This window comes from Dacryopinax primogenitus (genome assembly GCF_000292625.1).
Source record: "Dacryopinax primogenitus strain DJM-731 SS1 chromosome Unknown DACRYscaffold_1, whole genome shotgun sequence".
Lineage (NCBI taxonomy): Eukaryota > Fungi > Basidiomycota > Dacrymycetes > Dacrymycetales > Dacrymycetaceae > Dacryopinax > Dacryopinax primogenitus.
In genome coordinates this window covers 2027551-2051372 of record NW_024467198.1, presented here as the reverse complement: position 1 = coordinate 2051372, position 23822 = coordinate 2027551, and the positions used below count along the sequence as shown (strand labels likewise).

Sequence of the window (23822 nt, the reverse complement as noted above, 5' to 3'; positions counted from 1 at the left end):
TTATCGGACAACTTGTACACCAAACCATTTATGCCTCCTGCTCGAGAGCTTCAGATCTCGACTGCCGCATGCCTGAAGGTGGTCATCCGGGAATGTGCGCCCAGGACGGGGGAGTGGAAAGAGCGTGTATTGTATGGATTACTCAAAGCGTGGGTCGAGGTGAGCGGGATCTTTAACAAGGATCAAGGTAAACGTTCACCGACTGCCGGGTAATGTGATAGGGACTCATAAAATGACAGATACGCTTACGCTGCTGGCTTCGCTCAAGGAAGTTTGGGACGAACTGCTTGTTGCGTGTCCCACGATCCCGCAGGTGAGCAGCACCCAGAGGCGTTCTTCATCCTCTGACGGGTAACGACAGGTTGAAGCTGCGCAATTGCAGACTTTGGACAAGAGGATGTTCCAGGCGCTTGTCACTGCTTGATATCCCTCTCGTTCGTGTAGCGTTATCGAGTGTATTATTATGCTGTATGCTGTATTGATACTCTATACGATATCCTTGTGTGCGACCAGTGTGTTGATGATGCTACTCGTCGCTGTGCCAAACGTAACGTTATTACTCAACACGACGGAATTGATATCCGACACTCCACATCTTCTCACACTTCCAATATTGCCTGATCATCCCCACCCAACTTCGGCTGGTGTTGATCAGCGGTCATGCCCTGGATTGCTGGTCCTCCTAGGCAGACATCTCCTAACCTGCTTGAGAACCTCCCAATTCCTCCCCTCATCCCAGGTAGGACACACCCTGCAGACCAATCTCCCGTCTCCTATCATCCAGACTCCCATTAAGCTCTCACCAGGCACAAGACGAACCCAACCATCAGCGCTGGAAAAACACATCTGTATTCCTCATACATGCGTGCATCTACCGCTCTACCGCTCCGCTCTGCCCTTGCATGACTTCCCGCACCCGGCGCTCCACCCACCGCTCGCTCCACGACATCCCAGCCCAGCTGAGCCGAGTTGAGCCAAGCTGATCCTCGCTCTTCTGTTCCGTTCATCGGCCTCCCCGAAGGGCGAGCACAAGATGAAGCGTGCTCCCGGCAGTGATATTCAGTTCTCGAGCAGTCTTGTCGTCCGCCCTAGCAAGAATCACAAATTACAGTCAATCATCACTTCTCGCACAAAAAGGTGCGTGGGGGCGTACATCTGCCGACCGGCGAAGATCAGCCGTTGTTGGGGTGGGGGAACCCCGGACTGCTCTTCGACTTTCTCTTTGATCCTCGATATCTGTATCGGGTTAGCATGCACGGTATACATGGCATAGTGCATGGGGGAGGGGGCGCACGTAGTCGTCTGCGTCGATATCGATCTCGATCTGGGGAAGTTAGCTTGCTGGTTGGGATAGGAAGGGAGCACGAACCTCTTTCCCCGTGAGCGTCTACTCCTAGGGTCAGTGACTGCTCGTCAGTGTGTGATGGTGAGAATGGACATACCTTTACTTTGATCAACATCTTCTATACTTGGAACAACTGAACAAGATGGAAGGGAAGGAAGTGGTATGGGAAAGAGGAAGGAGATGAAGTGCTGGATGGTGGATGGTGGATGGTGGATGATTGCACGCGGAATGGGCGTGCTATTGGTCCCGCTTTATGACTGACTGGGATGTATTGTGAAGGAAATATCGCACAAGAATTGTCTACTATTATTACAATGGGAAATGAACAATTATATTATCCAACAATCAGCGCTAATCAGCATCAATCAGCATCAGAGTGACAGAGAGTAACAGTATTAGAGCAGTAATATCAATCACGTGAATCCTTACGAGGACTGCGACTCTTACTCAGACTTGTGCTGTCCCTCCTCACAGGCGAATAACTCGGACTTCTCCTCCTCTTCCTCCCTCCATCTCTCTCCCTCTCCCTGCTCTGATCACGACGATCACGCCGGTCATCGTCCATGTCCACGTCGTCCCTCTCTCGGCGAGGCAACGGTGCCCGTCGTCCATACGCTGGCTCCCGATCCCTCTCCCGCTCTCGTTCTCGTTCTCGGTCCCTCCCATAGTCCAGCTCTCGAGTAGGCGAAATCCCGTGCTCTCGCTCTGTATCGCGTTCTTTCCCAGGACGACCAAAGTCTGTATCGCGTTCCGGTTCCCTCCCGTAGTCGGCTCTGTCGCGGGGTCGTTCCTCCCTCTCCCTCTCCCGCTCAAACTCCCGATCCCCACGCCGTCCCATGCGCCTTTCATCCTCCTTCCCAACCCCTCTGCCCACGCCTCTCCCCACAGCAGCACCAGGTCCCCCCCTCCCACCTCTCCAGCTCGCCTGATCTGCTCCCCTTCCCCCTCCCAGCCCTGCCCAAGGCTCTGCACCCCTAACGCCCTGCACCATCCCCGTCCCTCTTCCGGCACCGCGTCCCACTCCTCCTGATGCTTGACGCCCGGTGTGGGGGGTGAGGACAGCTACGCTGAGTATGTCCCCTGGGACGACCCTGAGCTCCTCGAGGGTGCGGTCATCTGGGGTCAGATTCAGGCGCTTCTCCCTCGCAGCACTCGACGGTTCCTCCCCCTCCTTCTCCTTCTCTCCTTCCTCGGTTTTCCAGCTTCCCAGCTCGCGAGCATGTACGAACCCCAACTCCCTGCTCCCCACCCTACCCCTCTGATCGGGGAACACAACTCTAAAGCTCCACCTCGCCAGTGCGCTCTTCCCCGCTCCCTCAGCCACCGCACCCCTGAGCAGTAGAGCAAGCTCCTTAAGCGTCGTATCCCTCCATGTATAGAGCGCGTATTCGTCAGAGGGAGGAGGGAGGGAGGCGTCGAATAGTGTCAGAGGGTGGAATGAGCCTTGGCGTACGAAAGTGCGGAGAAGGAAGGGACATGTCTACATGCATGCATTAGCACATATAATAGTTATGATATATGAACTTACTTTTTCTCTGTCTACTGTTGGTTTAGAAGTCTTTATATCTGCCATGGTGTAAGTAGATGATGAACAGCGATGAGAGATGAGTGTTGAATATATGCACAAGAGAGTTGAGAGTTGAATATATGCACAAGAAACGCCCATTGTAAATGCCTCCGATATAAAAATAGCACAGCCACTAAGACGCGTCGTTCGCCACCCAATATACAACACGTCCCTTTACACAAGCGCTCAGTTGGACTCTGTTGCTAAATACACTTGGGCATATGGGATGGCACTCCCTCTTCCCCTCATCAATGTCATCCCTCCATCAGCGACGACCACTTCGGCGGGGGGGACGGGAACGTTGTCTACTCCTACCGCTGCTGCCCTTTCTGCACCAACTACAGGCACGACCCCAAGCACGACGAGCGAGGAGGACCGGCTAGCAGATCTGTGAGCACCTCGTATTCATACCCTAGTTCATCACTTACGATATGTAGAACGTACGGTGACATACTCGCCCTCCTTACCGACCCTCTGGCCAGTACGATCACCTATGCTTCCCTTTCCTCACTCCTCCTCGCCAGGCTTCCCGTATTCCTCAACCCTTCGCATCCCTTTGGCTCTCCTTCCCCCTCCTCCCGATCCGCAGTCTCCAAACTAAAACTCCGAGGCCAACCTCTTACAGAAGAAGAAAACGACTTCATCCTCCAGTTCTGCACCAACTGGGAGGTGGACGAACTCCAATGTGCCCATCTCTGGAGATCCTACACTTTGGCGTACAGCCTGCCCCCGCTGCAGCGGCTTCCGGGAAAAGACGCCCGCATAGCAGAAGAACAGCAGCACACGCACGCATTACTTCGCTTCCTACTCGAAGAGCGGCTCAACGTTCTCCGCGTGCTTGCCGCTCTCCTCCGCGCGGCGGGGAACGACGCTGACCCTATGTACCCGGTGGCGAGGGACGTCTACCAAAAGATCTTCATCCCGTATGACGAGTACCTGCAGAAGCTTCTCTCGGGGTTTCAAGACCGGTGTGCAAAGCCTCTCCCCACTGTTCTCCAAGCGAGGGAACATCGGTCCCTCGCCCCAGAGCTAGCGAGGCACATCGTACAAGAGCAGATCGCCCTGCTCGAACTCCTCTTCCTGGCAAACTACACCCAGCCCCCCTCGGCCAGCATCACCCAATCCATCCTCTCCTCCCTCTATTCCACCCAGCTCGGCACAGCCCACTCCCTCCACGCGCACCTGATGGACGACCCCGGGCTCGCGCATACCAAATCGCTCAAAATCGCCTCCCTCCTCCTCGGCCTCAGCGTGCTGAACCTCGACTCCCTCTGGGGGCTAGACCTCGTCCTCTCCGAACAGTCCGGCACCTCCCTCCTGACAAACCCAGACACCCTCCTCCAAATCCACGAAACCCTGCTCCAGACCCCCTCGGACAGCGCCTACGCACCCATCGTCCTCGCCTGGTCGGTCCTCCTCCACTCCCTCACAGAAAGCATGCTCGCGGCAGAAGAGATACCCCAGATCTGGCTGCCATTAGTCCGCGCAATCGCCCCCGACGCGGAGAAGGGACCGGCCATCCTCCTCCCCGACAGGCGCATGGCCTTCGAAGAGTTCGCTAGTGTCGCTCTGGACCCGGGAATGAACCTCTTCCCAATGATAGAGGACATTCTCACTCTCCCGCCGTTTGACTCCTCTTCTCCCGGAGCAGCTTTCCTCTCCGCGCCAAACACGCTTGCCTACCGCAGCGTACTCAAATCTCTCCTCCTGTCCATCCCTACGCTCATCCAACTCCCCTTCCTCGCGTCGCTCGACGCCTACCTCTCTGCCTTCTGCGCACTCCTCCACGGTCCGGGGGAAGAAGTGAGCCAACTAGCCCTCCAGTTCTGGACCGAAGACTCCCAAGACCCTCTCAGGTCGTCTATCCTCCGCGTCCCAGCCACAAGGGCCCCGCTGAGTTTCTCACCCCTGCTCAAGCTCCTCACCCCTCTCTGCGGGAACGGCGCCCCCCCGTCCCCAGGGCTGTCAGTCGACCCCCCGCCCCAGGAGACCTGCGCGGACCACGTCTGGCGGTATTTCACCAAACGGCGGCAATTCGCCCTCCTCCTCACCCCCGCCGACATCGGCCTTTTATGGGAAGTAGCCCCCTCAGGCTGGGTCACACGAAAACCCATGTCCTTCCCCGGCGGAGGAATCGTGGAACGCGACGCTGTAGGCCAGATCCTGAACCAGGGAGATGGGCGAGAAGGCGTCGTCGTCGCTTGGCCCGTGACGTGGAACGGCCTCCATCTCCTGCTGGACGTCTTCCGGGCTTTTATCGCCAAGCACGACCAGCAGGCGGGGAGGAGGACCTTACCCCCGAACATGAGCACGAGTACGAAGATGGACGAGAGGCGGAAAGCGAGAATCGTCAACCTTGAACTTGAGGAAATACAGGTCGACACCGGTACTGAGGAGCCAGAGCTGGTCGGCACTGCTCTGGACCTCGTTGCTGCTCTCTTACGGGCCAAACCGTCCCTGGCGGGGGAAGTTGACTCCCTCTTCTCCCCTCTGGATAAGACGCCCCACCCGTTCCTGGAACTGGGGCTGAAGCTGCTCGAGCTGGTTTTCCTGCGTACGAACCCCCGCGCTCCGCCCCCGCTGCGCCTTGTCATCCCCCTGCTGGAGATACTCGCTTCTGCTGCTGAAAGCCCGTCGATGGCTTTGAGGCTAGGGGCGTACCTCCGATCAGCGGCGGTGTTCGCTCCAGGGAACGCCTTTTCCCGCCTTGTAGCCAGTGAGCAGGTCACAGGCTCCTACGCTGGGATGCTAGTCCTCATCCGCCTTGTCTCCTCCCTCCTTACCGACGCTAGGCAGCAGCAGTTCGCCACTCCCGACCCGGCGACGCACGCGCTCAAAGCGGAAGTCTTACTCCAAGCCACCACGTTCCTCTTCCGCGACGTCTGGAGCTCGTTCTTAGGCTGGCGGTATACCTCGCTCAATGAACGACTTGTTCTTGCCCAGAGGTGTATGGACCTCTTTCTAAGTATACTCCAGGACTGGGCGTTCGCACCTCTCGAACCTTCGGCAACTTCGCCCTACCGGCAAGTAGTGTACAGCATCACTTCTACGCTTCTGAGCAACCAGGCGGCCATCACCCCCCTCACGGCTATACTCGTTTCTGCCCCGGAGACGATGCTCAGCCTCGCCAAAGCGAAACGCTCCCTCGACCGTGAGCTGCTGGCGGGGGTCGTCGAACGCGCACTCCGGCTTCTGCAGCTCGCGCTCCTCCGGAAACCGCAATTACAGGACGGGCTCACCCCGCTCGAGAATGCTATCTTCAGCTCTGGACCTGAGCCCCGCACCGTCTCGAGTCTCCGGTCCCGCCCGGTGGCGGGAGGGATGATCCAGCTGCTCTTTGACTACGTCACTACTTCCTCCCCTTCTAGCTCTGTGCAAGTCCAGGCGGCTAGGGTGTTATACCTCCTCTGCCGATCAATCGGCCCTTCCTCCTCTTCCCCCTCGTTCGTGGGCGCGCTAGACGACCCCGTCGGAACCGTGAACACGCTCGTACAAGACGTTTTGCAGAATCCGATGGTTCCCATCCCCCTGCGTACCGCGGTTTGGGACTTTGCGGCCGCGACGATCGATACGAAGCAGGCTGTGGGGAGTATATTCCTCACAGGGAGCTTGCCTATCGGGCTTGGGATGTCGGAGAAAGCGAGGGGGAAGCGGGCTGAGCGCCCCGGGAGCACTGGCCCTGCTTCTGCGTCTGCTTCTGCCGTGTCTGCTGCGATCGCGCTGGTCAAAGGTTGGGAGAAGCAGGTTGATGATGACTGCAGCGTCACACTCGCTGCGTTGAACTTCCTGGACGTGTGTTGGCGGCAGTATACCCAATATAGCGACGCCCTGGACGAACATAGGAAAGATGGTGCTCTATGGAAGACCCTCGCCGCTATCGCCATGCAGAACATTGGCCCGGACGTCAACGTAGACAAGTTCGATCTTCACTTTACTGTTACGAGAAAATATTGCAGTTCGCTGGACGAGGACGTGGCACGGCATTCGGATCGGTTGCTTCTCCAAGCACATGCTGTACATCTACTTTCCCTTGATATGGCCGTAGAGTCGGAGAAATTCGTCCCCGGAGAGCCACGGACGTCACCTGAAAGTTTCAAGAATGTGGAAGATATCTTAGGAGAAACGAAGAAAGCCACCGAGGTCCTCTCCAAAGCGATCGAGAGTCCCTATTCTCCCGCTTTCATGGCAGGTGTTGCCAGGGATCTCAAGCCTTTTAGTGGATTTGACACGGATTTGTTACGCTGCCCACCTGTTGCTGAAGGCCGTCAAGGGGGAGACGAGTACTTGTATTCTTTGGAAGAAGTGTTCACCAAACTCCGTGGTTTCTCCCTCGGAGACAATCAGGTTGCACTGGCACTGAAGCGTGCTTGTGCTCTTAACCTCACGTGGTCTCTCCTCGATCGTCACGTTGCGTTAACGCGCTCTTGGCAAGCCCTGTTCGAAGCTGCAACACCGTGGATATCGACACTACCGACTCTGCGCCCAGCTCTGATCAGTAGCGTAGCTTCTCTCGCTGCTGTGATAGCTGCTGAACAGCGGGATGGCAATACTATGGTTGCTGTACACTCTACTCGTATCGCGCTTCTCCAGGCCATCATCGGAAGCATTGGCATACCAACCAACCTCCCTGCTATTGTACAGACAGATCTGTATGGCTTGATGGGGAGCATCCGCACGCTCGTAGTGCACGAACACTTCTCTCCCTTGGATTCGTTCAGAGGTCGGGTGACCCCTGCGTTCCATCGGCCACTGCTGCAAATCGTTCAATGGTGTGGTCGGTTGCTTGCCACCCGCGACGCGGTCAAAACGCGAACAGCCCAGCAATGGACCACTGTGTCATCCGCTATGACGGCCATTCTAGAATTCCTTGTACCCGCGTTGCGTAGTGTGTTCGCCGATGCGGTCGCCCAACCGACTGAACAGCCCAGTGCGGATTTGGAACTCCTTGTGACCATGTTCGATCGCTGTACAAAACCAGAGTTGCACCCGGTGCCCGCCCTTTGGCTCTCATTGTGCGACGATGCGGATCTTATTCGCATCAGTCTCGAGGTGCTCGCGTTGACCGATATCGGCAGGACCAATAAGAACCCAAGTCGTCAGCTTCTGCATGCAGGATATGCCAACCATGTGCTTACATTCCATATGGCCTTGACCAAGGCTGCGCTTTCCGCTGAATCTTTGGCCCGAGCCGGTGTACTCAGTGTGTACACTGAGAACTGTCTGACTCCTATGCTTGAACACGGTGATGTTTTGCCGAGAGATCCGGATACGAACGGTCGCAGCATGGCCCATGAAGTATGGTGCATGATGTTGTCTATTACGACTGCCCTTTTGGGCATAAGCTCGCTTACATCGGACCTCCTGGAAGCGAAGGTTGTCATGCTTGTCCAGTCTTATGGTCGGCAACTCACCGGTGCCCTGGGTTGGAAGGTGGAAGAAAGCCTGAGCTTGCCATTGCTGGAAGAACTAGAACGAACGGTCGCCTTCTTTTACACAATGTCTGTTCGTTCTTCGACAGAACAGGAACTCTCCAGCCCTACCTGGGCGCTGCTTTCGGTTTACAGCGAGAAGGCGTTGAACCTGTTACAGCAACTCAACTATGCCGTCACACATCCGAACCACACTCTCTCGCTTCTTGAGCCCTTCTCACAGGAAGAGCACGCCTTCTTCGAGCAAGACGAGCAGATCGGCGCTTCTCGTTCTTCTGCAGACACGATCGACCCCGCGAAGCGTCCAGCCCTTGCCGCACTCATGCAACGTCTCTTCCTTATCAGTCGGGACATTATGTCATCCATGACTGCCCTTTCACGTCCGGATGCCGTGATTCGCTCTGCGGAAATGGACGAGTGGTGGATACCTGCCAAGGTCCACGCGCCGGCTCAGGTACGCCCTTTCATTATCCACTGTAGTTCGATACTAACAGACGGGTAGACCGCTGCGGTGTCGATTGATGAGCCTGCCTCCATCGGCACTCTCCTCGAGCTGGGCAACGTCGCGCGGGACACCTTAGCTGCTATCACATCCTTCTCCAGCAGCAATATCTCCAACAAACCCGTCTCATCATGCACTGTCTCGTGTCCGACATTTGACAAGATCTTATGTACACAAGCGCTGAGGGAGACGCTTGAGATGCTTCTGCTGTACATCACCGCTGAGATCACGCGCGGAATTTACTTTGGACAAGAGGTGGACACCTCTCTGGCAGGAGAAGATCCAGACGCATCGACCACAAGTCGAAGGCCCAAAGGCGCGGCAACCAGCGACCCAGCCCAACGGGCACTGCGTGGCGAACTACTCGCGGAGCTTAAGGAGCTGTTGAGTAAGGCTGGGGTGCTGTTCGAAAAGATGGACGGGCCCGGGAAGAAGGGTGGGATCACCAGTGTTCTCGACGCACATATGCAAAAGAAGCTTGGGAATGTCGCTGCTTAGAGACAAGCTCGTAGTGTGACTTACGCGATTTCATCGTTTGTGTAGCAATAGGATAGCATAATACCCCATTTTGCATCTAATGACCAACAATACCGCCCGTTCCCGCAAGCGCTCAGGCTTCTCAAACATTCCGTGAGGGATTGGAAGCCCAAGATCACCGATTTGCACTCCCGGTCCGCTGTTTGAGTTCAAGCAAACTCGAAGTTGCATAATGTGTGAGCGCCTATTAAGGGGGTGCTTGGCTGGAATATTTCTCATGTCAGACACGGAGCTGTCAAAAACTGTGACAAGTCATGAGTTTCCTTTGCCTGCTTTCCCGGACGCTCTCCCCAGATTGCACATCAATCTCTTCTGCTCCTGAAGGACTCATGAACGCAGGGGGTCCGAGGCCGAACGGTCGGCGCGGGTGCAGATGCGGATCGATCTGATGGATCAGATTGTACAAGAAGAATCGATGGCCACGCGCTGTGAGTGTTAGTGCCGAAGGGGAACACATGGTTAGAGAGATGTGAAACGGTGGCCACAATGAACTGCATTTATGAAATACAGTCCAGGTTTGTTGTCCTGCGTAGAGTATAGAAATCTCGGATAGCCGACTAAGTTTGGGGAGCGGGCCGAGCATGGTGAACGCAGGGACTGTTGGGTGCTTGCCTCATGTACGAAAATAACAACTTGGCCCATAGAAATCCTGCTCAGGACCAAAAGGGGAAGATATCTATTCCCAGCTGTTGGGGAAAGTGTTTCGCCGGAACACAGAAGTTTGAGGAAAAAAGAAAGGCACCGGGACCGGCGTGGACGCCCTCCACGCTGGAAGACGAGTTCCGGATCTTTGTTTCACCTGGATGTTGCCCTTGGCTTGATACGGTTCAATAAGCGCAATACCAGTGTGAGAATTCTTCGCATAGTCCGGAACGGCACGGCGGCCGAATCCGGGTCTACCGGTCAATATTCATGCTAGATCGAGCAACCGAGGCCCAGACAGTCGGGCGCACGGCGAACACGCTGCATGGGCAGCTTTCCTCGCGTAGTTCGTTTCCCCACCCGGATGGAAGCCCACCGAGGTCTGCTGAGTCAATCAAGAGTAGGGAGATGACCATAATCGTTGTATTCCTACCCCGCTCGAAGAAAGGCACCTCCTCTCTGCTGTCCGGCTAGTGCTGGCACAAGAGCCGGGGACGTGGCGTCACACACTTGTTCGCAGGTGATCTGCTCGTCTATCTGTGACGAACCAGGTGCCAGATGGCAATTGATGACGATATTGATGATGGGTGAGGCAGTGCGATCGCCCCATTGAATCTGCGTGCCGAACTGGTTTCTCGTGAGAGGGATGTTGCAACTATTGACGTGGGAGCGGGAAGGAACGGAAATGGAGAAGGTAGAATGACATGCCAGGGCTGTCCTACGCGCTATGGAAGGAGGCTCGGAGAGTTACAGCACAAAAGTTGTTGGCGGTGTTCCTTCGCGCTGGGCTCATTGTGCCACAATGTCCAGGTATGTAGTAGAACTTTAGAGAGATAATTATGTCAGTCAGCACGCGTATCTTGCCACCTGTTGCGATTGATAGTTGGAGAACAAAAAGAGAGAATAGCAGAAGTAGTAGAAGATGTAAAAAGGAGTGGACCGGGTCGTAAAGCAACTCAGCTCGGCATCTGGCCGGTTTGGGTAAGGACCCGTGCAGTGTGGCGCAGCGCGCGCACTCCAGGGGCGGGGCCGTCTCTGATTGGTTGACGCCATGCTTCTTCTCTTGCGGAAAGTTGCGTTTGTACCCCTGCGTGAGCACAGGGCCACGCCCTACCCCGTCCATCTTGTCCCCTTACTGCCAACTCCGGCACGACGCCGAGGGAGGAAAAAAAGAAGCAAAACAGGTCAGTAGAGAACCCAGGCGTCACAGGCGCTTGGAGACTATTATCTTCCCTTAGATTGGGAACCACACATCCACCCCGTCAGTTACCTGGGCCAGCCTTTCATCACCACCGCCCGATTCGTTTGCCGATTCCTCTTGCACAGATTGTCGATTTCTCCCGCAAGCCTGGGGCGAAATCCCAAGGGGTGAATATAATGCAGGCTTGGACACCCTGGTGCATGTTGCCATCTCCCTCTGACGTTCTCTTGCCTCCAAGTGGGTCTTTTACAACCACTAACTACCTTTCCTCGAGTCAATAGCCTCCACGACATACCCTCAAAAAATCTAACGCTAACGATTTATCATTTCCTGGCCACCCTTTGCCCCCCCCTCTGGCAAACAGGAGCGCACGACACCGCGGAGCACCTCCCACCGCCTCACGACGCGTATCTACATCTGGACGACATAATCCCGCATAGCGCCAAAGAGGAGTCACCCTGTCCACACGGTGCACACGCGGTCGACGTACGCACAAAAGCATCACTGCGGCTACCTATAAAGCCACGCCCGTTCGGTCACAACACCCAACACACTTTCTTCCCCGGAAAAGAAACGCCGATGTCGGAATTGACTCGGGCAGCATTCTACGTCTACAATACTTTCAAGCGCGAGTGGGTCGTATGGGAGCGCTCAGCTCAGCCACCAGGTCACGTCTGGAATTGGCCTAATCCAGCCCAGCGCAACTTCACCGCTCTCACTTGGAACGTCTCATGCGACCCGGCATTCGCGGTCGCTCGCGCACATTCATTGATGTCCCGGTTCGTCGCTATCGGACCTGATATCGCCGGAATGCAGGAAGTGAGCGGGTGCTCTGAAGATGACGCTGGAGCACCTGGCTATCGTGGGCGCGGGTTCTGGGATGTTTTGCATGAGAACGCCTTCGTCCGCAGAGAATACATCATCACCATGATTGAGGAGCAGAATGTACGCATGTTCGATGGAGACGCACCCTACGGTTCTATCCTGCTACTTCGCCGCACATTCATCTCCATCATACCGCAAGTAGTGCCCTGGTACTGCGCTCTGGAGAGCAGGGACTACTCCAACCTCGTCGGTGTAGACCTGTGCGACATTAGTGGTCAACCCTGGTTCAGTATCGCCACAGGTCAGTTTGAGGCTTCTCCACAGGAGCCAGACGGGCACGGCGCAGGTGCAGATGCAGAATATGCGAAGCTTTCGCGCGCCGCGCAGTTTCACTACATCTCCCGACGCGGTGGCGCGCTGGGCAGAGCCATGGGCTTCAACGCTCTCTTGCTGGCGGATCTGAGTATCCGCTCGCTCGAAGAAACCCAGGTTTTCCAACAAGCAGGGTTCACCGATGTGTACCGTGCCGCGAACCCGGCGCAGAACCCGAACGAAGGTGCGACGATCGGTGGTTTGAGCATGCAGCTCGTAGGTTTCCCACCGCAAAACGAAGAGAGGAGAAGACAGGACTTTATCTTTGCAAAGGGAGAGTGGCTTACTGGGGCCACAGCCGAGCTTATAGGCTCAACCCCGCTCCGCCCAGGATCGTATGGAGAAAATCTCGTGGATGCAATGGGCAGACCACTGAGGGTGTGGCCTAGCACTCATAAGGGAGTTGTTTCGAGGATGTTGGTGGGCCAACAAGAGCAAGACGAGGGCAGGCAAGGCCCAGCGCCTGGGAAACGAGCACGGATACACTGAGATGAGCTATGGTGGGGCGGGAGATAGTGGAGGATGCATTGCCTTGCTGGCACACGTCGATGGTGAGCGTGGCACGGAGGGGAACGGAGGGGAACGGTGCCGACTGCTCGAGGATGCAGGACCGTTCTTACGACCGAAGACTTCTTTACCCTTTACCCCGGTACAGATACCCCTTTCACACTACTGATGACCAACTCCAATATGAATTCCTACATTGCCCCGCTGTGGGAAAATTACAACGCCATGCTCCGTCTCCTAGTGTCGGAGGTGTTGTGACCTCATGCCCGATTGCGATTCCTCCACGGTCCAGTAGCTGCCCTCAAATGAACGTGTGGCAGCTTGGCGACTCCCCTGTTGTCCTCCGAATCCGGGCCGGACAAAGGCATCAAGATCCGTACTTCGAGCTCCGAATGTCAATCGCGGCGTGCAATTCACTCTTTCCGGCGTCGACCGTTGTGAATGTGCGCAGCATACTCGTGATCCTTGGCCACCCTCGTCATTTTACATCGCTGCCCAGGCGTGACAAAGGGGCTAAGCGAATCTCCGACACAAAGGCGCGAAGATGAGGCGAGCAATTGAATACGAACCGGTGTCTAATTAAATTGGACCTGGCCGCGGAGACTTCGCGGGCGCGATTCGAAGCTGCTTCGTTGGGCGCTTCTGTTGCTTCTAAGCCTTGTGGCGTAGTTGAACGGAAACTCTCGGAATTTCGTCACTTTGGGAACGGCCGATCTTTACGCGATGTCCGTCGCTGAAAGGGTCCGCTTTGCAACAAACATTACTTTTTTTTGTTACTATTGTTATCCCTTGTAAGACTATTAGACTGCAAGGGGGATGTCCACCCTCCTCCTGCATCCACCTCGCACTCTCCCCATCACACCAGCACTCCGCAGTCTAGGAAATGCACAGATAGCACAACGTCGGTCATTTCTATCCCTCTCCGACCTCGCAAAGGTCGCTGCATCAGCCGGGCGTGGAGAACAAGAGGACGTGCAAACATATCACGAGCGCAAGGTCCTCCCGTGCGTCCTTTCTCCCCAACTCTGGTCTACGTGAAGCATGACGACAACCGGGTAGATATGATCGCCGTCAACTGTATGCCTTGGTAGCGGACATCCCTTCCTATCCCCAGTTCATCCCCTACTGTGTTGGGGCACGTATCCTCTCCGGTCCTACATACCGCCCGTTAGCACGTACGCTCCCCGATGGTGCTAGAGATTTGGGAGCAGGGTCTGGTATCAGTTCATCCAAGGCGGATGAGATGGAGATGGAGTGCGACGCCGAGCTCGAAGTCGGGTTCATGGGTGTGAAAGAGCAGTACGTGAGCAGGGTAATTGGTCGACCGTACGAGCTGGTGCAGGTAAAGCCCGTGAAGAATATGTATAATTCCGAGCTTGCTGATCGTTTTTGCTAGGCGACCGCAACCTCCCAGATCCCTCTGTTCAAGTCACTCGTTACGACATGGTCTTTCTCCTCCTCCTCCCCTTCACACCCCAACACCCCAACACCCGCCCCCGTCGCAGATCCGCTCACAGGCCCGACACTCCTCACCATCGACCTCTCTTATAGCTTTTCCAACCCACTGCATGCCGTGCTTGCAAAGGCGTTCTTCGATAAGGTTAGTGGGAAGATGGTGCAGGCATTCGAGAGGCGGTGTGGAGAGGTTTATGGGCCTGGAACAGTATGAGCTGTGAGCTGGAGCCATCCTGCGATGGGAGAAGGGCGATAGAGCATGCAGGACATAATATTACTCTATTTGCTACTTCTTTATAGTTTAGAATACAGTGCCGGAGAACACAATCCGAAGTGTGAAAACAACCACCAGCAACCCGGAGTAGAATTACACAACCCATATCGACGCAACCCCATAGCTTATGAATAGACACTCTATAGGAAGTACTCTGCTGGCGGACGTTTAGCAGGTACGGAGTAAGATTCGATAGCGGCGTGGGTGAAGATTTTGTACTCCTGGTCCAGGTTCTCGTGCAGCGACATTATGCTCGCTACGTTCCCGCAACGGTAGCAGTAGTTAGGCGCGCTCCAGACAGTAACGATCCGTTTTTCGAACATGAGCTTGTAGCCCTCCATAGCGAGCTGGTGTGCGCGCGCGATCAGGTCGACGTCGTTACTGTGACAGAAGGTGCGGACGACGTCTGCTCCAAAGAGGAAGCCTGCACCACGCGGTGACAGGCCCCAACCAGCGATATCGTCCGGGTCTGACCAGAGTAAGTCACACATCCCCCCATCGTGCGGGACTTCCATCTTCCGGTCTATCGCGCGGATCGTGTCCAGATACTGGATGCTGGGGGATAAACCTCCATGTACGCAGAAGATGCGGCCGTCGACCAGCGCCCCGAGGGCAAGGTAGTCGAACACGTCACAGCAGTAGCGCCAGACGGTCGCGGACCCATACTTGCGTGTGCACTCGTCGTAGAAGCCGTAAACTTGTGTGATCTGACGGGACTCGTGGTTCCCTCGAATTAGGGTCATGCGGTCTGGATACCGGACTTTCAAGGCGAGGAGTAGGAGAAAGGTCTCGACGCTGTAGAACCCTCGGTCGACAAAGTCGCCTGTCACTATGTCAGCCAACCATCCTATGCATCCAGCATCACGCATACCCATGAAGATATACTTGGTGTCTGGACACCACCCGCCGATGAAGAACAGTTCGAGCATGTCAAAGAACTGCCCATGTATGTCTCCGCAGACTGTTACTGGCGAGTCAACATAGACGACGTTGCCCTCCTCGATGAGCAACTCGCGCGCTTTGAGGCATAGAAGTCGTACTTCTGGCTCGGGGAGGATTTCGCATCGTTTGAGCTGCTCGATCTGCCTGTTGTTTGTAATGAGTAAGGACGTGTATGCGGTATACAACGAAGAACGCACCGATCGAGGTCGTCCATGCTACTCCTCACTTCAATTCCACAGTGTTCTTCCTAGACTTTACTTGTTTCTATCGTAATACCCAGCGAAATGATAAGTATATGCACTAGTTTGGGTGTCGGTAGTGATTGTCGTCGTCGTCGGGTCGTGTGCGCTGTCGGTCCCTGAAAGTTGGGCGCTATTCCTCCTGACATCCTGCTCGCAAAGGCGGCCACTGCGTCCAAGATGGCGCCCGCGCCTACATCCTCATCTCCAGCGCTAGATCCACAGATATACAGCCGCATACAGCCGCATGCCTATCTCTCTCGCTTCCTCGAATCCTCATACAGGCTGGACGGGCGCGCTCCGTCCTCTTCCCGTCCTGTGCAGCTCAACCTAGGCGCCATCTCCACCGCCGATGGCAGCGCCCTAGTAAGACTAGGAGAAACTACCGTTGTCTGCGGCGTCAAGGCCGAACTTGCAGAGCCCGACGCGGCAGGAGGTGCGGGGAAGGGCAAGAGGGGATGGTTGGTGCCAAACTTGGATTTACCGGCCATATGTGGACCGAAGTATAGGCCTGGGCCGCCAGGGGATGAGGCGCAGGTATGCAGTGAGAGACTGTATGAGCTCCTTGTTGGGTGTGTACTCTTCCCTGTCCTGTTCTATCACAGGATAACTGACGCCGTCGTAGAGAAGGAGTGGTCGACCTGGAGGCGCTCTGTATCGAACCCGGCAAATCTGCGTGGGTGCTCTACCTGGACCTCGTCTGCATAAACCACGACGGGAACGCCTTTGACGCCAGTGTGCTCGCCTGCCTAGCCGCGCTGAGGAACAGTATGTCCCCTCTCTGAACTTTGTACCTCCCTACTGATGCGCTGTGTAGCTACATTACCCAAAGCGCACTGGGATGAGGACAAGAAGCGAGTCATCTGTTCGCAGGAAGAACGAGTTCCGTTCAAAGTCCAGAACCACCGAATCCCACTAACGTTTGGGGTCTTCTCCGGGTCCGTGCATTGTCCCTCTATGTACTGTGCTCATTGCAGAGCAGGCAACATCTACTAGCCGATCCCTCCGCATTCGAAGAGCCCTTGCTGGATACACTCATCACAATATCGGTAGGTGATTCCGGACGCGTAGGGGTCAACGTCGCTGGTCCTGCTGGGCTAGAAGATGCAAAAAAGCCGGGGATGGCAGATGGTATAAAAGTTGTGGGCGAGTGCGTGGCGATGGCAAGAAAGAGACGGAAGGAGCTCATGGAAGTATTAGAGGGCACATAGGCGTTCTTAATTCATCTACGATCGATATCGATACATCCATCCCTTGCGAGCTTGCTCACTCGGCCCCGCAGGGCGCTCTAGCTGCAAAATGAGGGAGCATGGTCAACTACTTTCCCTCCATAGCCGCTACGAGCTTTTGTGCCTCCTGGACCTGCTCTGTCCATTTGTACTTGGGCTTGAACCCGAGCAGCTTCTTGCCTTTCTCGATACTGAGCACAGTCTGGTTCGGCCCCAGTCCAGGTACAGGCGTATACTTGACGTTGGGGAAGACCTTTGCGCAGAGCTCAGCCGAGGGGGCTTCCATGACGGTCTCCTCGTTCGCGACGAGGAACTCGTGGTGCCCCTTGAGGGGGGAGGAGATACACAGCTCAACAAACTGGCCCCCGTCACGCCCATCGATGTAGCCCCAGGCGTTCCACTTGCGCAGGAAGGGATCATGTTGCCAGGTATGGAAGCGGACATAGTCTTCCCGTGACATGACCTGCGTTTGATGAGGGACCCACACCGAGGACGGAAAGGCGGTGTATAACTCACGTTAGAGAAACGAAGGGAGAAGACGCTCAGCTCTGGGTCCCACCGAGCATACTGGTCAGCCATGACCTCGCCCACGAGCTTGCTGAGCGAGTACGCGCTCTCCGGCCTACGCTCGCTTTCCTCCGTTATGGGCAAGCTGGCTGGATGATGCGGGTCAAAGGGAAGTCCGATGAGCGTCTCGCTCGACGCTAGGACGACTTTCTTGATCCCGAGCTTGCGAGAGGCTTCGAGGATGTTGTAGGTCGCCATGGCGTTGTTCCCAAAGAGATGGGAGTTGGCGGACATGCCCGCTGCGGGGATGGCAGCGAGGTGCACGACGGCGTCTACGCCTTTGTAGGACTAGGATAGGAAGCGCATGCACCGTCAGCTGAGGAGAAACGAGGAGGGGAGTAGACGCACGCCGTCGATCTCGGAAAGACACTCCATCACCTGACCCATATCGGTCAAGTCGGCATAGACATACTTGACGCCTACGGGGGCAACGCCCTTCGCCGGTGCGAACTTGTCGACATTCACGACGATATAACCTGCCTCCACGAGCTGTGGGACATCGTGGTCAAGGCGCTGCACGGTCCGTGAAGCAGTAGACGCACGTAGATGACGACCTCCTTGCCCAGCTTGCCACTCCCGCCGGTGACGATGACCCTCTTCTGAGTGCGTGCAGGTTTACTCTGCGCCTCTCCAAGGGCATGCTTGTCGGTAAATGATCCAGCTACCATTTCTATCCACGTGTAAGGTGTGAGTTAAGCAGGGTGCTTGCTGCAGCTGGTAGGGGTCGTGTAAGATGGAAGGGCCATTGCCAGCTTGGCGGTAGGTTTATATAGCGAGTTCCGACTGGCTGATGGGGTGAAAGACAGGCCCGCGCCGTCCATCCGTCGGGGAACGTCCACCGGAGTAAGCTGCCTATTCAGTGTATGTGTGCCTCCACCGCCAACGACAGGGACCGTGGAGGCTTCGGGGAATCCTCACGGTAACCTTGCCGATGGGAGTACATCAGAGAATGATTGTAACATTAGAGTCTACAAGTATAGAGCGTAGTCACCGCACCGCAATGACAGGCGACGCAAGGCTGGCCGACTTCTTTCCGAGAGGATAATACCGAGCGTGATGCAGCATCTTCCTCATATTTCCCCACTTGTCACTATTCTGCGGGCCCGTGAGCCACTCACCATTATTCACGCACAAGATCCTCATCCGCTTATGGTACTTCAGATCTGGGAGCAGCTTGGGCGTGATGAGGAAATACTGCATCGCGCCCTCGGCACAGGTGACTTCGACGAGGTTGTTGTGCACTGCGCGCTCGTATCGCTGGTCCATTCCTTGGTTGATCTCGTCAACGAGGGAGAAGGGTGCGCGGGCGAGCTCGGTCAGACTCATCAGATAGAGGATCGTACAGAGTGCCCGTTCCTGTTAGCAGTCAGAGAACTGTCTCCCGAGAATTGAACGTGCCTACCCCTCCTGACTGACGATGTGCAGTCAATAGTTGCAGCTGTTCATTATCCCGGAACTTGACCCAGATTTCGATCCTCCACTTGGCGTAATCGTGCTCGTCCTTTCCGATCTTGACCTCTCCAACACATTGCACGCCTGTACCAGTCAGCCTTCATAACTTGCAGAAACATAGTACCTACGTGCGAAAGCGTCAGAGAACTTCTCGTTGATGTTGAAGATAAGTTGCTCCAGCGCAGGCAACCACTTCTCCTCCGTCCCCTTGATCTTCTTTGTATACTTTCCCTGTGACCTCTCCTTCTCAGCAATGAGCCGGCGTTTGCGTTCCGCTTCCGCCTTTTGCTCTTCGTACTTGCGGATCAAGCTCGGGTTGACGGCCATGTTGAGCTGGAATCGCGCACGCTCCGCTTCAAGCTGTTGCTCGAGGTCGTCTAGGTCGATCGATCCACCAGCCTGCATCGAGCGTCAAGTGCTGACAAGACACGCTAATCCAGGGTACTTACATCTTTATTCTGCTGGAAGGCATCCTTGATATCATCATCCGCCTCTTTCAGTTTTGCTCGCGATGTATTGAGGAAGTCAGTCGCCCGCTGCTTGCACCGCTTGAATTGCTCGTCGACTGAGAACAGGATTAACAGGTGAAACTGCAAAGGCCGAAGATTTCTTACTTTCGCGATACGCCGCTTCTGCCTCTTTCCGCGCCTCACCCTGCTCGGAACCGAGCTGGACAAGGTAGGCGATATTGCTCGCCAGCTGCATACTCTCCAGACCAAGCTCGGTAACGTCGGCGTACTTCTCAATCAACTCCGCCATGCCATTCTGTAAGGATACAGAGGAGTATAAGTAGCTGCACTGGAAACACATTGATGACTGACCGTGTACCCAATGCCAAGTCTTGTGCGTTCGCGTGCATTTTCAAGCAACTCTGCCCTCAACTCACTGCGCTCTTGATCCGCAGAAGGAGCATTCTCCTCGCCAAGCAATTTATTCTTTACAATGGCTTCGGAACAGTCAGTCAAATCACGGCAGGAGCCTGAAAACATCGCCTACTCAGTTTTGACCCATGGCTTCGGAAAGCGGCTTCATTCTGCTTGATCTTCTCCCTCTCTCTATCTAGTTCATCCTGCGATGCGAGGTTATTTCAGCCATGATTCGAGCCCGTGCGCTGCTCACTTTGCGATCCTTAATTCCCTTCTCCATCCCTTTGATCCTTTGATCCTCCTGCTGCAACTCGACGTCCGTCGCTTCCATATCTGTCAGAGATTGCGTTGCCATTGCTCGCTTCTCAATCAACTCGTTCTTGTAGTTTTGATCCACTACAAATGGTTAAGGCACATGTTCATTCTTTTCTGTAATTGCTAACCAACCTGCAACATTGTTCAAGTTCCTGCCGGGCCGAAGATCCCTCGTTTGCTGTTGCACTAAACGTTTTCCGTACGCGGAACGGCTGACAGTGTAAGAAACACGTCCTGCAATAAAAGTCGCCGGAGGCACAGTCCCAGTTTGCCCGGGAATTTGAGCGCTGACCGCATCAGCAGCTGCCCTGTTGTCGATTTGCGATGCGTCGAGTCCAATGAGCTAGAAAAGACATCAGACATGCACGGGAGGATGAGGACGTTCTTACTGTTCTGTGCATGTTCAGTTCACGTCTGAGATACCAATGCATTGCATCGGGCGCCTCAACAAAGTTGATGGCATATCCGTCGAACCCGAAGTGTTGTACCTGCATAGGCTTAGTATAAAATACGTAAAATAATGTATATCACCCACCTCCTCAAGAGACAATGGCGGCGGCAACAGTTTAGCCTGGTTACGGGGGCGATGCCAGGTATTGATACGAGCCTTCCTTCCCAAGGCTCTGTCAGTGTCATTGACAAGTTGGTTCAGCGTCTTGAAATCTTGCTCGGTTTGACAAACAAATGTCTGGAGGCAGTTAGACGTATCTCTATGTCTCGTCTACAAAAACTGACCTTTAACTGATTCACGTTAAAGCAACTTTCAACGGCATCAAGATACTTGTTGTCCGGAACAGTCAGCGAGATGATCGCGGGTTCAACAACTTCCATCTCAAACTTGTCCAGGTTTGTCCGCAGCCATCTCACAGCATCGGCACAATCTTTGTCGAATCTTTCAAGATTTCTCAGTCGCACCTCTGATCGATTGTCGAGCTCCTTAAGTCTAATGAAGAGTGAGACGCGGATGGCTCATTTCATTCATTTACTCACAGTTCAGAGGCTCTCTCTTTCTCTGCGACGAAAACAGCTTTCTCCTCTTCAAATGCTCGATATCGTTGCTGGTATTTTGCCTTTTCCTCATTGAAACCGGGAAGCTCGTCTTGCAGGGCCCGCTAAAGCTGGTGTTAATGGACACCAAAGTCAGATGTACATTCTCACCCTCTTCTGCTTATTCTCCTCTAACGGTGTCTGAAAGTCGGGGGGATCTGCCAATATTTGTTCATATCTTGCTATCTCGGCCTTAAGTTTCTTGATTCGCTCCTTCCTCTCTTTTTCATTCTTCCGGATGATGGCCACTCGACTTCGCTTCTCGTCGGCTTTATCCGCCTGTGGGACTATGAGAATGTAGCGTACGTGAAATATGTGATTATCTCACCAGTTTCATGCTCTCTTCGTGCAGCTTCTTGGTGGCACTGTACATTTTCCTAGCCTCATCCTCCATTTTCTTCTTCTTCGTCTCCACCTTCCTCTTCCGTTCTTCTTGCTCACTACACAGAATCACATAAGACAGTTCATTGCTATATTGCCCACAACTTACGCCTTAAAAACATTGAGAGGATCATTTCGCTCGAGGAGCGGAGCCAGAACTCTGGATTGGCGATTTCGTTCCTCTTTCAACTCGTCGTATTTAGCTTTCTCTTGGGCATATGCCGCGAAGGGGATTTGCAACTCCAGGAGTGCGATCTTGTTCGGTTCAGTAGCGTTTCCCGTGACACATCGGGGGTACTCACCTGTTTTTCGATCTCTCTTCTCTCTCGGAAGCGCGCCACATCACGCTCCAGCACACTGTTTCTCTGTTCTAAGTACTCTGCGTCTTTCTTCAACTCATCTGTTTCCTCCGTGATCTTCCTACGATCTTTTCCCATATCGATCAGCTGCTCGTGCCATCGTGTTAGGCCAGCTGCACCAGCCGCTTTCTGTGTTTCGATAAGGAGCTTCTCAGGCGTGAGCTGAGCAAATTCGCTGACGCGATCCTGCGGAAGGAAAGCGCTGCAACAAATTAGCGAACTGTGGAACACATGCAGAAAGAACAAGCGTACCAAAGATTGGCAACCTGCACATTCAGTTCCTCAACAGCGTCTTTCACCGCCTTGGCCGGGACATTTTTCCCATTGAGGAGGTATGTACTTGAATCGTTGTTGGAGACAAGGCCGCGACGAATAATCAGGTTTCCCTGTCCGGGTTTGCCTTTCAGTTCGATCTCGATCCATCCACTTTCAGCACCGTGTTTCACATACGAATGAACGCTACTAGACCGTCCCAAGAGCTAGAACCAATCACTTCCAGATCTACTCAGAAAGAGCACAGCAACGTACACTAGGTGAGAATCCCAGACCGATGGCAATAGCGGACGCGATAGAGCTCTTTCCAGTACCGTTCGGACCAAGAACCATATTGAGATATGGACAAGGTCGGAATTCGGTCGAGTCGTACGTCATGAAATTCTCGAGAGCAATCCTGACGATTGACCCAGGCACGTAACTTCCCATAATGCTATGAGATATGTTCACGATAAAGAGTCCGTGCACTCACCCGTCCCGATCTCTGACTGACGGCTCCCGCCGTACAAGCTTTTCCTCCTTCGAAACTCGACTCGATCCCTCTTTATCCAATCGCGCCCGTTTGCGCCGCGACAAACTTTCATCATCATCCTCGTCCGTCTTCACGACTGGATCTTCTTCTTGAGATCCTGATGGGCCAGCTTGAGCCTCCCCAGCATCATCGTCACTAGCGGCTTGCTCTGGTTCGTCGTCCTCCGTCCGCATGTCCACGCGGGAAGTGGCCCTCCCATTGACTCGGGAAGAAGTCCGTTGTTGTTTAGGCGGGACGTCGTCGACGTCGTCCGCTTCATCATCCGAACTTTGTGCACGACGGATCATGGGTAGATGTATGCACAGACTGACAGCACAAGACGAGAATTATGGCGCGTCAAAGGGACGCGATGAGTCGGAGACGCGTGCAATGCGCCGCCCAATTAGAAAAACCCTGTGCATCCGGGGTCCCTATGGTACGGACAGTGGGAAAGGACAGGACCCTAGATCGCTCTCAGACCCATCCTTCCAGCGAGACCCAGCCTCCTAATTATTATTTTATTTTTAGTTAGTAATCCAGTTTAAGCTCCACTTTAATTTAATTTTTTTGCATCCGTGTGCTTGTTATATGTTGCTTAGGAACCAGAACTCCAACAAAGGTTTTCCTCAACATAATATATAATCCACTTAGACATAATATCAACTTTTTGAACTACCTTTTTACAATATCTACTGTATTTACATGGTAGCACATTTTTTCACCTCCTCATCTGCAAACATTTACATCTTCTTCAATATTTCTCCATTCTAATCCTATTGTTCCATAGATGCATGGGCAACAACAAAAGCATATCAATTCAAGGCATCCAAAAAACATATAATCTAGTTCCCTACTGTTAGGGCAACACAGGCTGACTGAGTCTGCTCACCTAAGAGTGCCAAGAGTCTAAGCAGGCAACAAGGAAGTGGAGTAGACCTGATGACTAAGACCTATCTACAGTATAGGTACCTGTGGATGATCCTAA

General features: G+C 54.4%; 8 protein-coding genes across 8 annotated transcripts; 3 read left to right on the top strand and 5 right to left on the bottom strand.

Moving 5' to 3' along the window:
* Window positions 1-30: 30 nt before the first annotated feature.
* On the top strand, window positions 31-424 carry DACRYDRAFT_103606 (uncharacterized protein; the record flags this gene model as incomplete). The annotated part of the gene is made up of 3 exons (XM_040767788.1): window positions 31-187; window positions 240-313; window positions 362-424. 3 exons carry the CDS (start codon window positions 31-33, stop codon window positions 422-424), a joined length of 294 nt encoding a protein of 97 aa, XP_040633553.1.
* Window positions 425-836: 412 nt separating this feature from the next.
* DACRYDRAFT_61484 (ubiquitin) lies at window positions 837-1551 on the bottom strand. The gene is made up of 5 exons (XM_040775672.1): window positions 1443-1551; window positions 1370-1387; window positions 1295-1324; window positions 1154-1236; window positions 837-1088 (listed from the first exon to the last, which is right to left on the bottom strand). Exons 1-5 carry the CDS (start codon window positions 1458-1460, stop codon window positions 1004-1006), a joined length of 234 nt encoding a protein of 77 aa, XP_040633552.1. The 5' UTR covers window positions 1461-1551; the 3' UTR covers window positions 837-1003.
* Window positions 1552-1627: 76 nt separating this feature from the next.
* DACRYDRAFT_98009 (uncharacterized protein) lies at window positions 1628-2918 on the bottom strand (the record flags this gene model as incomplete). Its single annotated transcript, XM_040777501.1, has 2 exons — window positions 1628-2825; window positions 2874-2918. The coding sequence occupies 2 exons, from the start codon at window positions 2916-2918 to the stop codon at window positions 1755-1757; spliced, it is 1116 nt and encodes a 371-aa protein (XP_040633551.1). The 3' UTR covers window positions 1628-1754.
* A 220-nt stretch (window positions 2919-3138) lies between these two features.
* DACRYDRAFT_113308 (uncharacterized protein) lies at window positions 3139-9398 on the top strand (the record flags this gene model as incomplete). Its single annotated transcript, XM_040769606.1, has 3 exons — window positions 3139-3302; window positions 3350-8795; window positions 8844-9398. 3 exons carry the CDS (start codon window positions 3139-3141, stop codon window positions 9339-9341), a joined length of 6108 nt encoding a protein of 2035 aa, XP_040633550.1. The 3' UTR covers window positions 9342-9398.
* A 1967-nt stretch (window positions 9399-11365) lies between these two features.
* DACRYDRAFT_98007 (uncharacterized protein) lies at window positions 11366-12909 on the top strand (the record flags this gene model as incomplete). The annotated part of the gene is made up of 1 exon (XM_040777500.1): window positions 11366-12909. Exon 1 carries the CDS (start codon window positions 11803-11805, stop codon window positions 12907-12909), a length of 1107 nt encoding a protein of 368 aa, XP_040633549.1. The 5' UTR covers window positions 11366-11802.
* An 862-nt stretch (window positions 12910-13771) lies between these two features.
* Window positions 13772-15933, bottom strand: DACRYDRAFT_98006 (serine/threonine specific protein phosphatase). The gene is made up of 3 exons (XM_040777499.1): window positions 15796-15933; window positions 15528-15742; window positions 13772-15479 (listed from the first exon to the last, which is right to left on the bottom strand). The coding sequence occupies exons 1-3, from the start codon at window positions 15810-15812 to the stop codon at window positions 14797-14799; spliced, it is 915 nt and encodes a 304-aa protein (XP_040633548.1). The 5' UTR covers window positions 15813-15933; the 3' UTR covers window positions 13772-14796.
* A 66-nt stretch (window positions 15934-15999) lies between these two features.
* Window positions 16000-18347, bottom strand: DACRYDRAFT_19714 (NAD-dependent epimerase/dehydratase). The gene is made up of 7 exons (XM_040771629.1): window positions 18176-18347; window positions 17982-18122; window positions 17583-17921; window positions 16817-17529; window positions 16655-16772; window positions 16463-16605; window positions 16000-16409 (listed from the first exon to the last, which is right to left on the bottom strand). Exons 1-4 carry the CDS (start codon window positions 18299-18301, stop codon window positions 17155-17157), a joined length of 981 nt encoding a protein of 326 aa, XP_040633547.1. The 5' UTR covers window positions 18302-18347; the 3' UTR covers window positions 16000-16409; window positions 16463-16605; window positions 16655-16772; window positions 16817-17154.
* Window positions 18348-18620: 273 nt separating this feature from the next.
* DACRYDRAFT_74194 (P-loop containing nucleoside triphosphate hydrolase protein) lies at window positions 18621-23031 on the bottom strand (the record flags this gene model as incomplete). The annotated part of the gene is made up of 20 exons (XM_040776054.1): window positions 18621-18989; window positions 19036-19169; window positions 19214-19484; window positions 19535-19650; window positions 19700-19850; window positions 19907-20031; window positions 20082-20154; window positions 20205-20347; window positions 20399-20609; window positions 20656-20754; window positions 20802-20954; window positions 21002-21209; window positions 21257-21378; window positions 21425-21592; window positions 21642-21753; window positions 21804-21949; window positions 21997-22255; window positions 22306-22532; window positions 22582-22747; window positions 22799-23031. The coding sequence occupies 20 exons, from the start codon at window positions 23029-23031 to the stop codon at window positions 18621-18623; spliced, it is 3486 nt and encodes a 1161-aa protein (XP_040633546.1).
* Window positions 23032-23822: the final 791 nt, after the last annotated feature.

What these genes read in the sequence shown, in the direction of transcription:
- DACRYDRAFT_61484 (XM_040775672.1), bottom strand. An exon ending in ATATCGACGCAGACGACTAC is followed by an intron (nt 1,237 to 1,294) that starts GTGCGCCCCCTC and finishes AACCCGATACAG; the next exon opens with ATATCGAGGATCAAAGAGAA. An exon ending in ATCTTCGCCGGTCGGCAGAT is followed by an intron (nt 1,089 to 1,153) that starts GTACGCCCCCAC and finishes GATTCTTGCTAG; the next exon opens with GGCGGACGACAAGACTGCTC.
- DACRYDRAFT_19714 (XM_040771629.1), bottom strand. Translation starts at nt 18,301, where the DNA reads ATGGTAGCTGGATCATTTACCGACAAGCATGCCCTTGGAGAGGCGCAG. An exon ending in GTCTTTCCGAGATCGACGGC is followed by an intron (nt 17,922 to 17,981) that starts GTGCGTCTACTC and finishes TTCCTATCCTAG; the next exon opens with TCCTACAAAGGCGTAGACGC. An exon ending in TCTCCCTTCGTTTCTCTAAC is followed by an intron (nt 17,530 to 17,582) that starts GTGAGTTATACA and finishes CATCAAACGCAG; the next exon opens with GTCATGTCACGGGAAGACTA.
- DACRYDRAFT_98006 (XM_040777499.1), bottom strand. An exon ending in CACCAAGTATATCTTCATGG is followed by an intron (nt 15,480 to 15,527) that starts GTATGCGTGATG and finishes ACATAGTGACAG; the next exon opens with GCGACTTTGTCGACCGAGGG.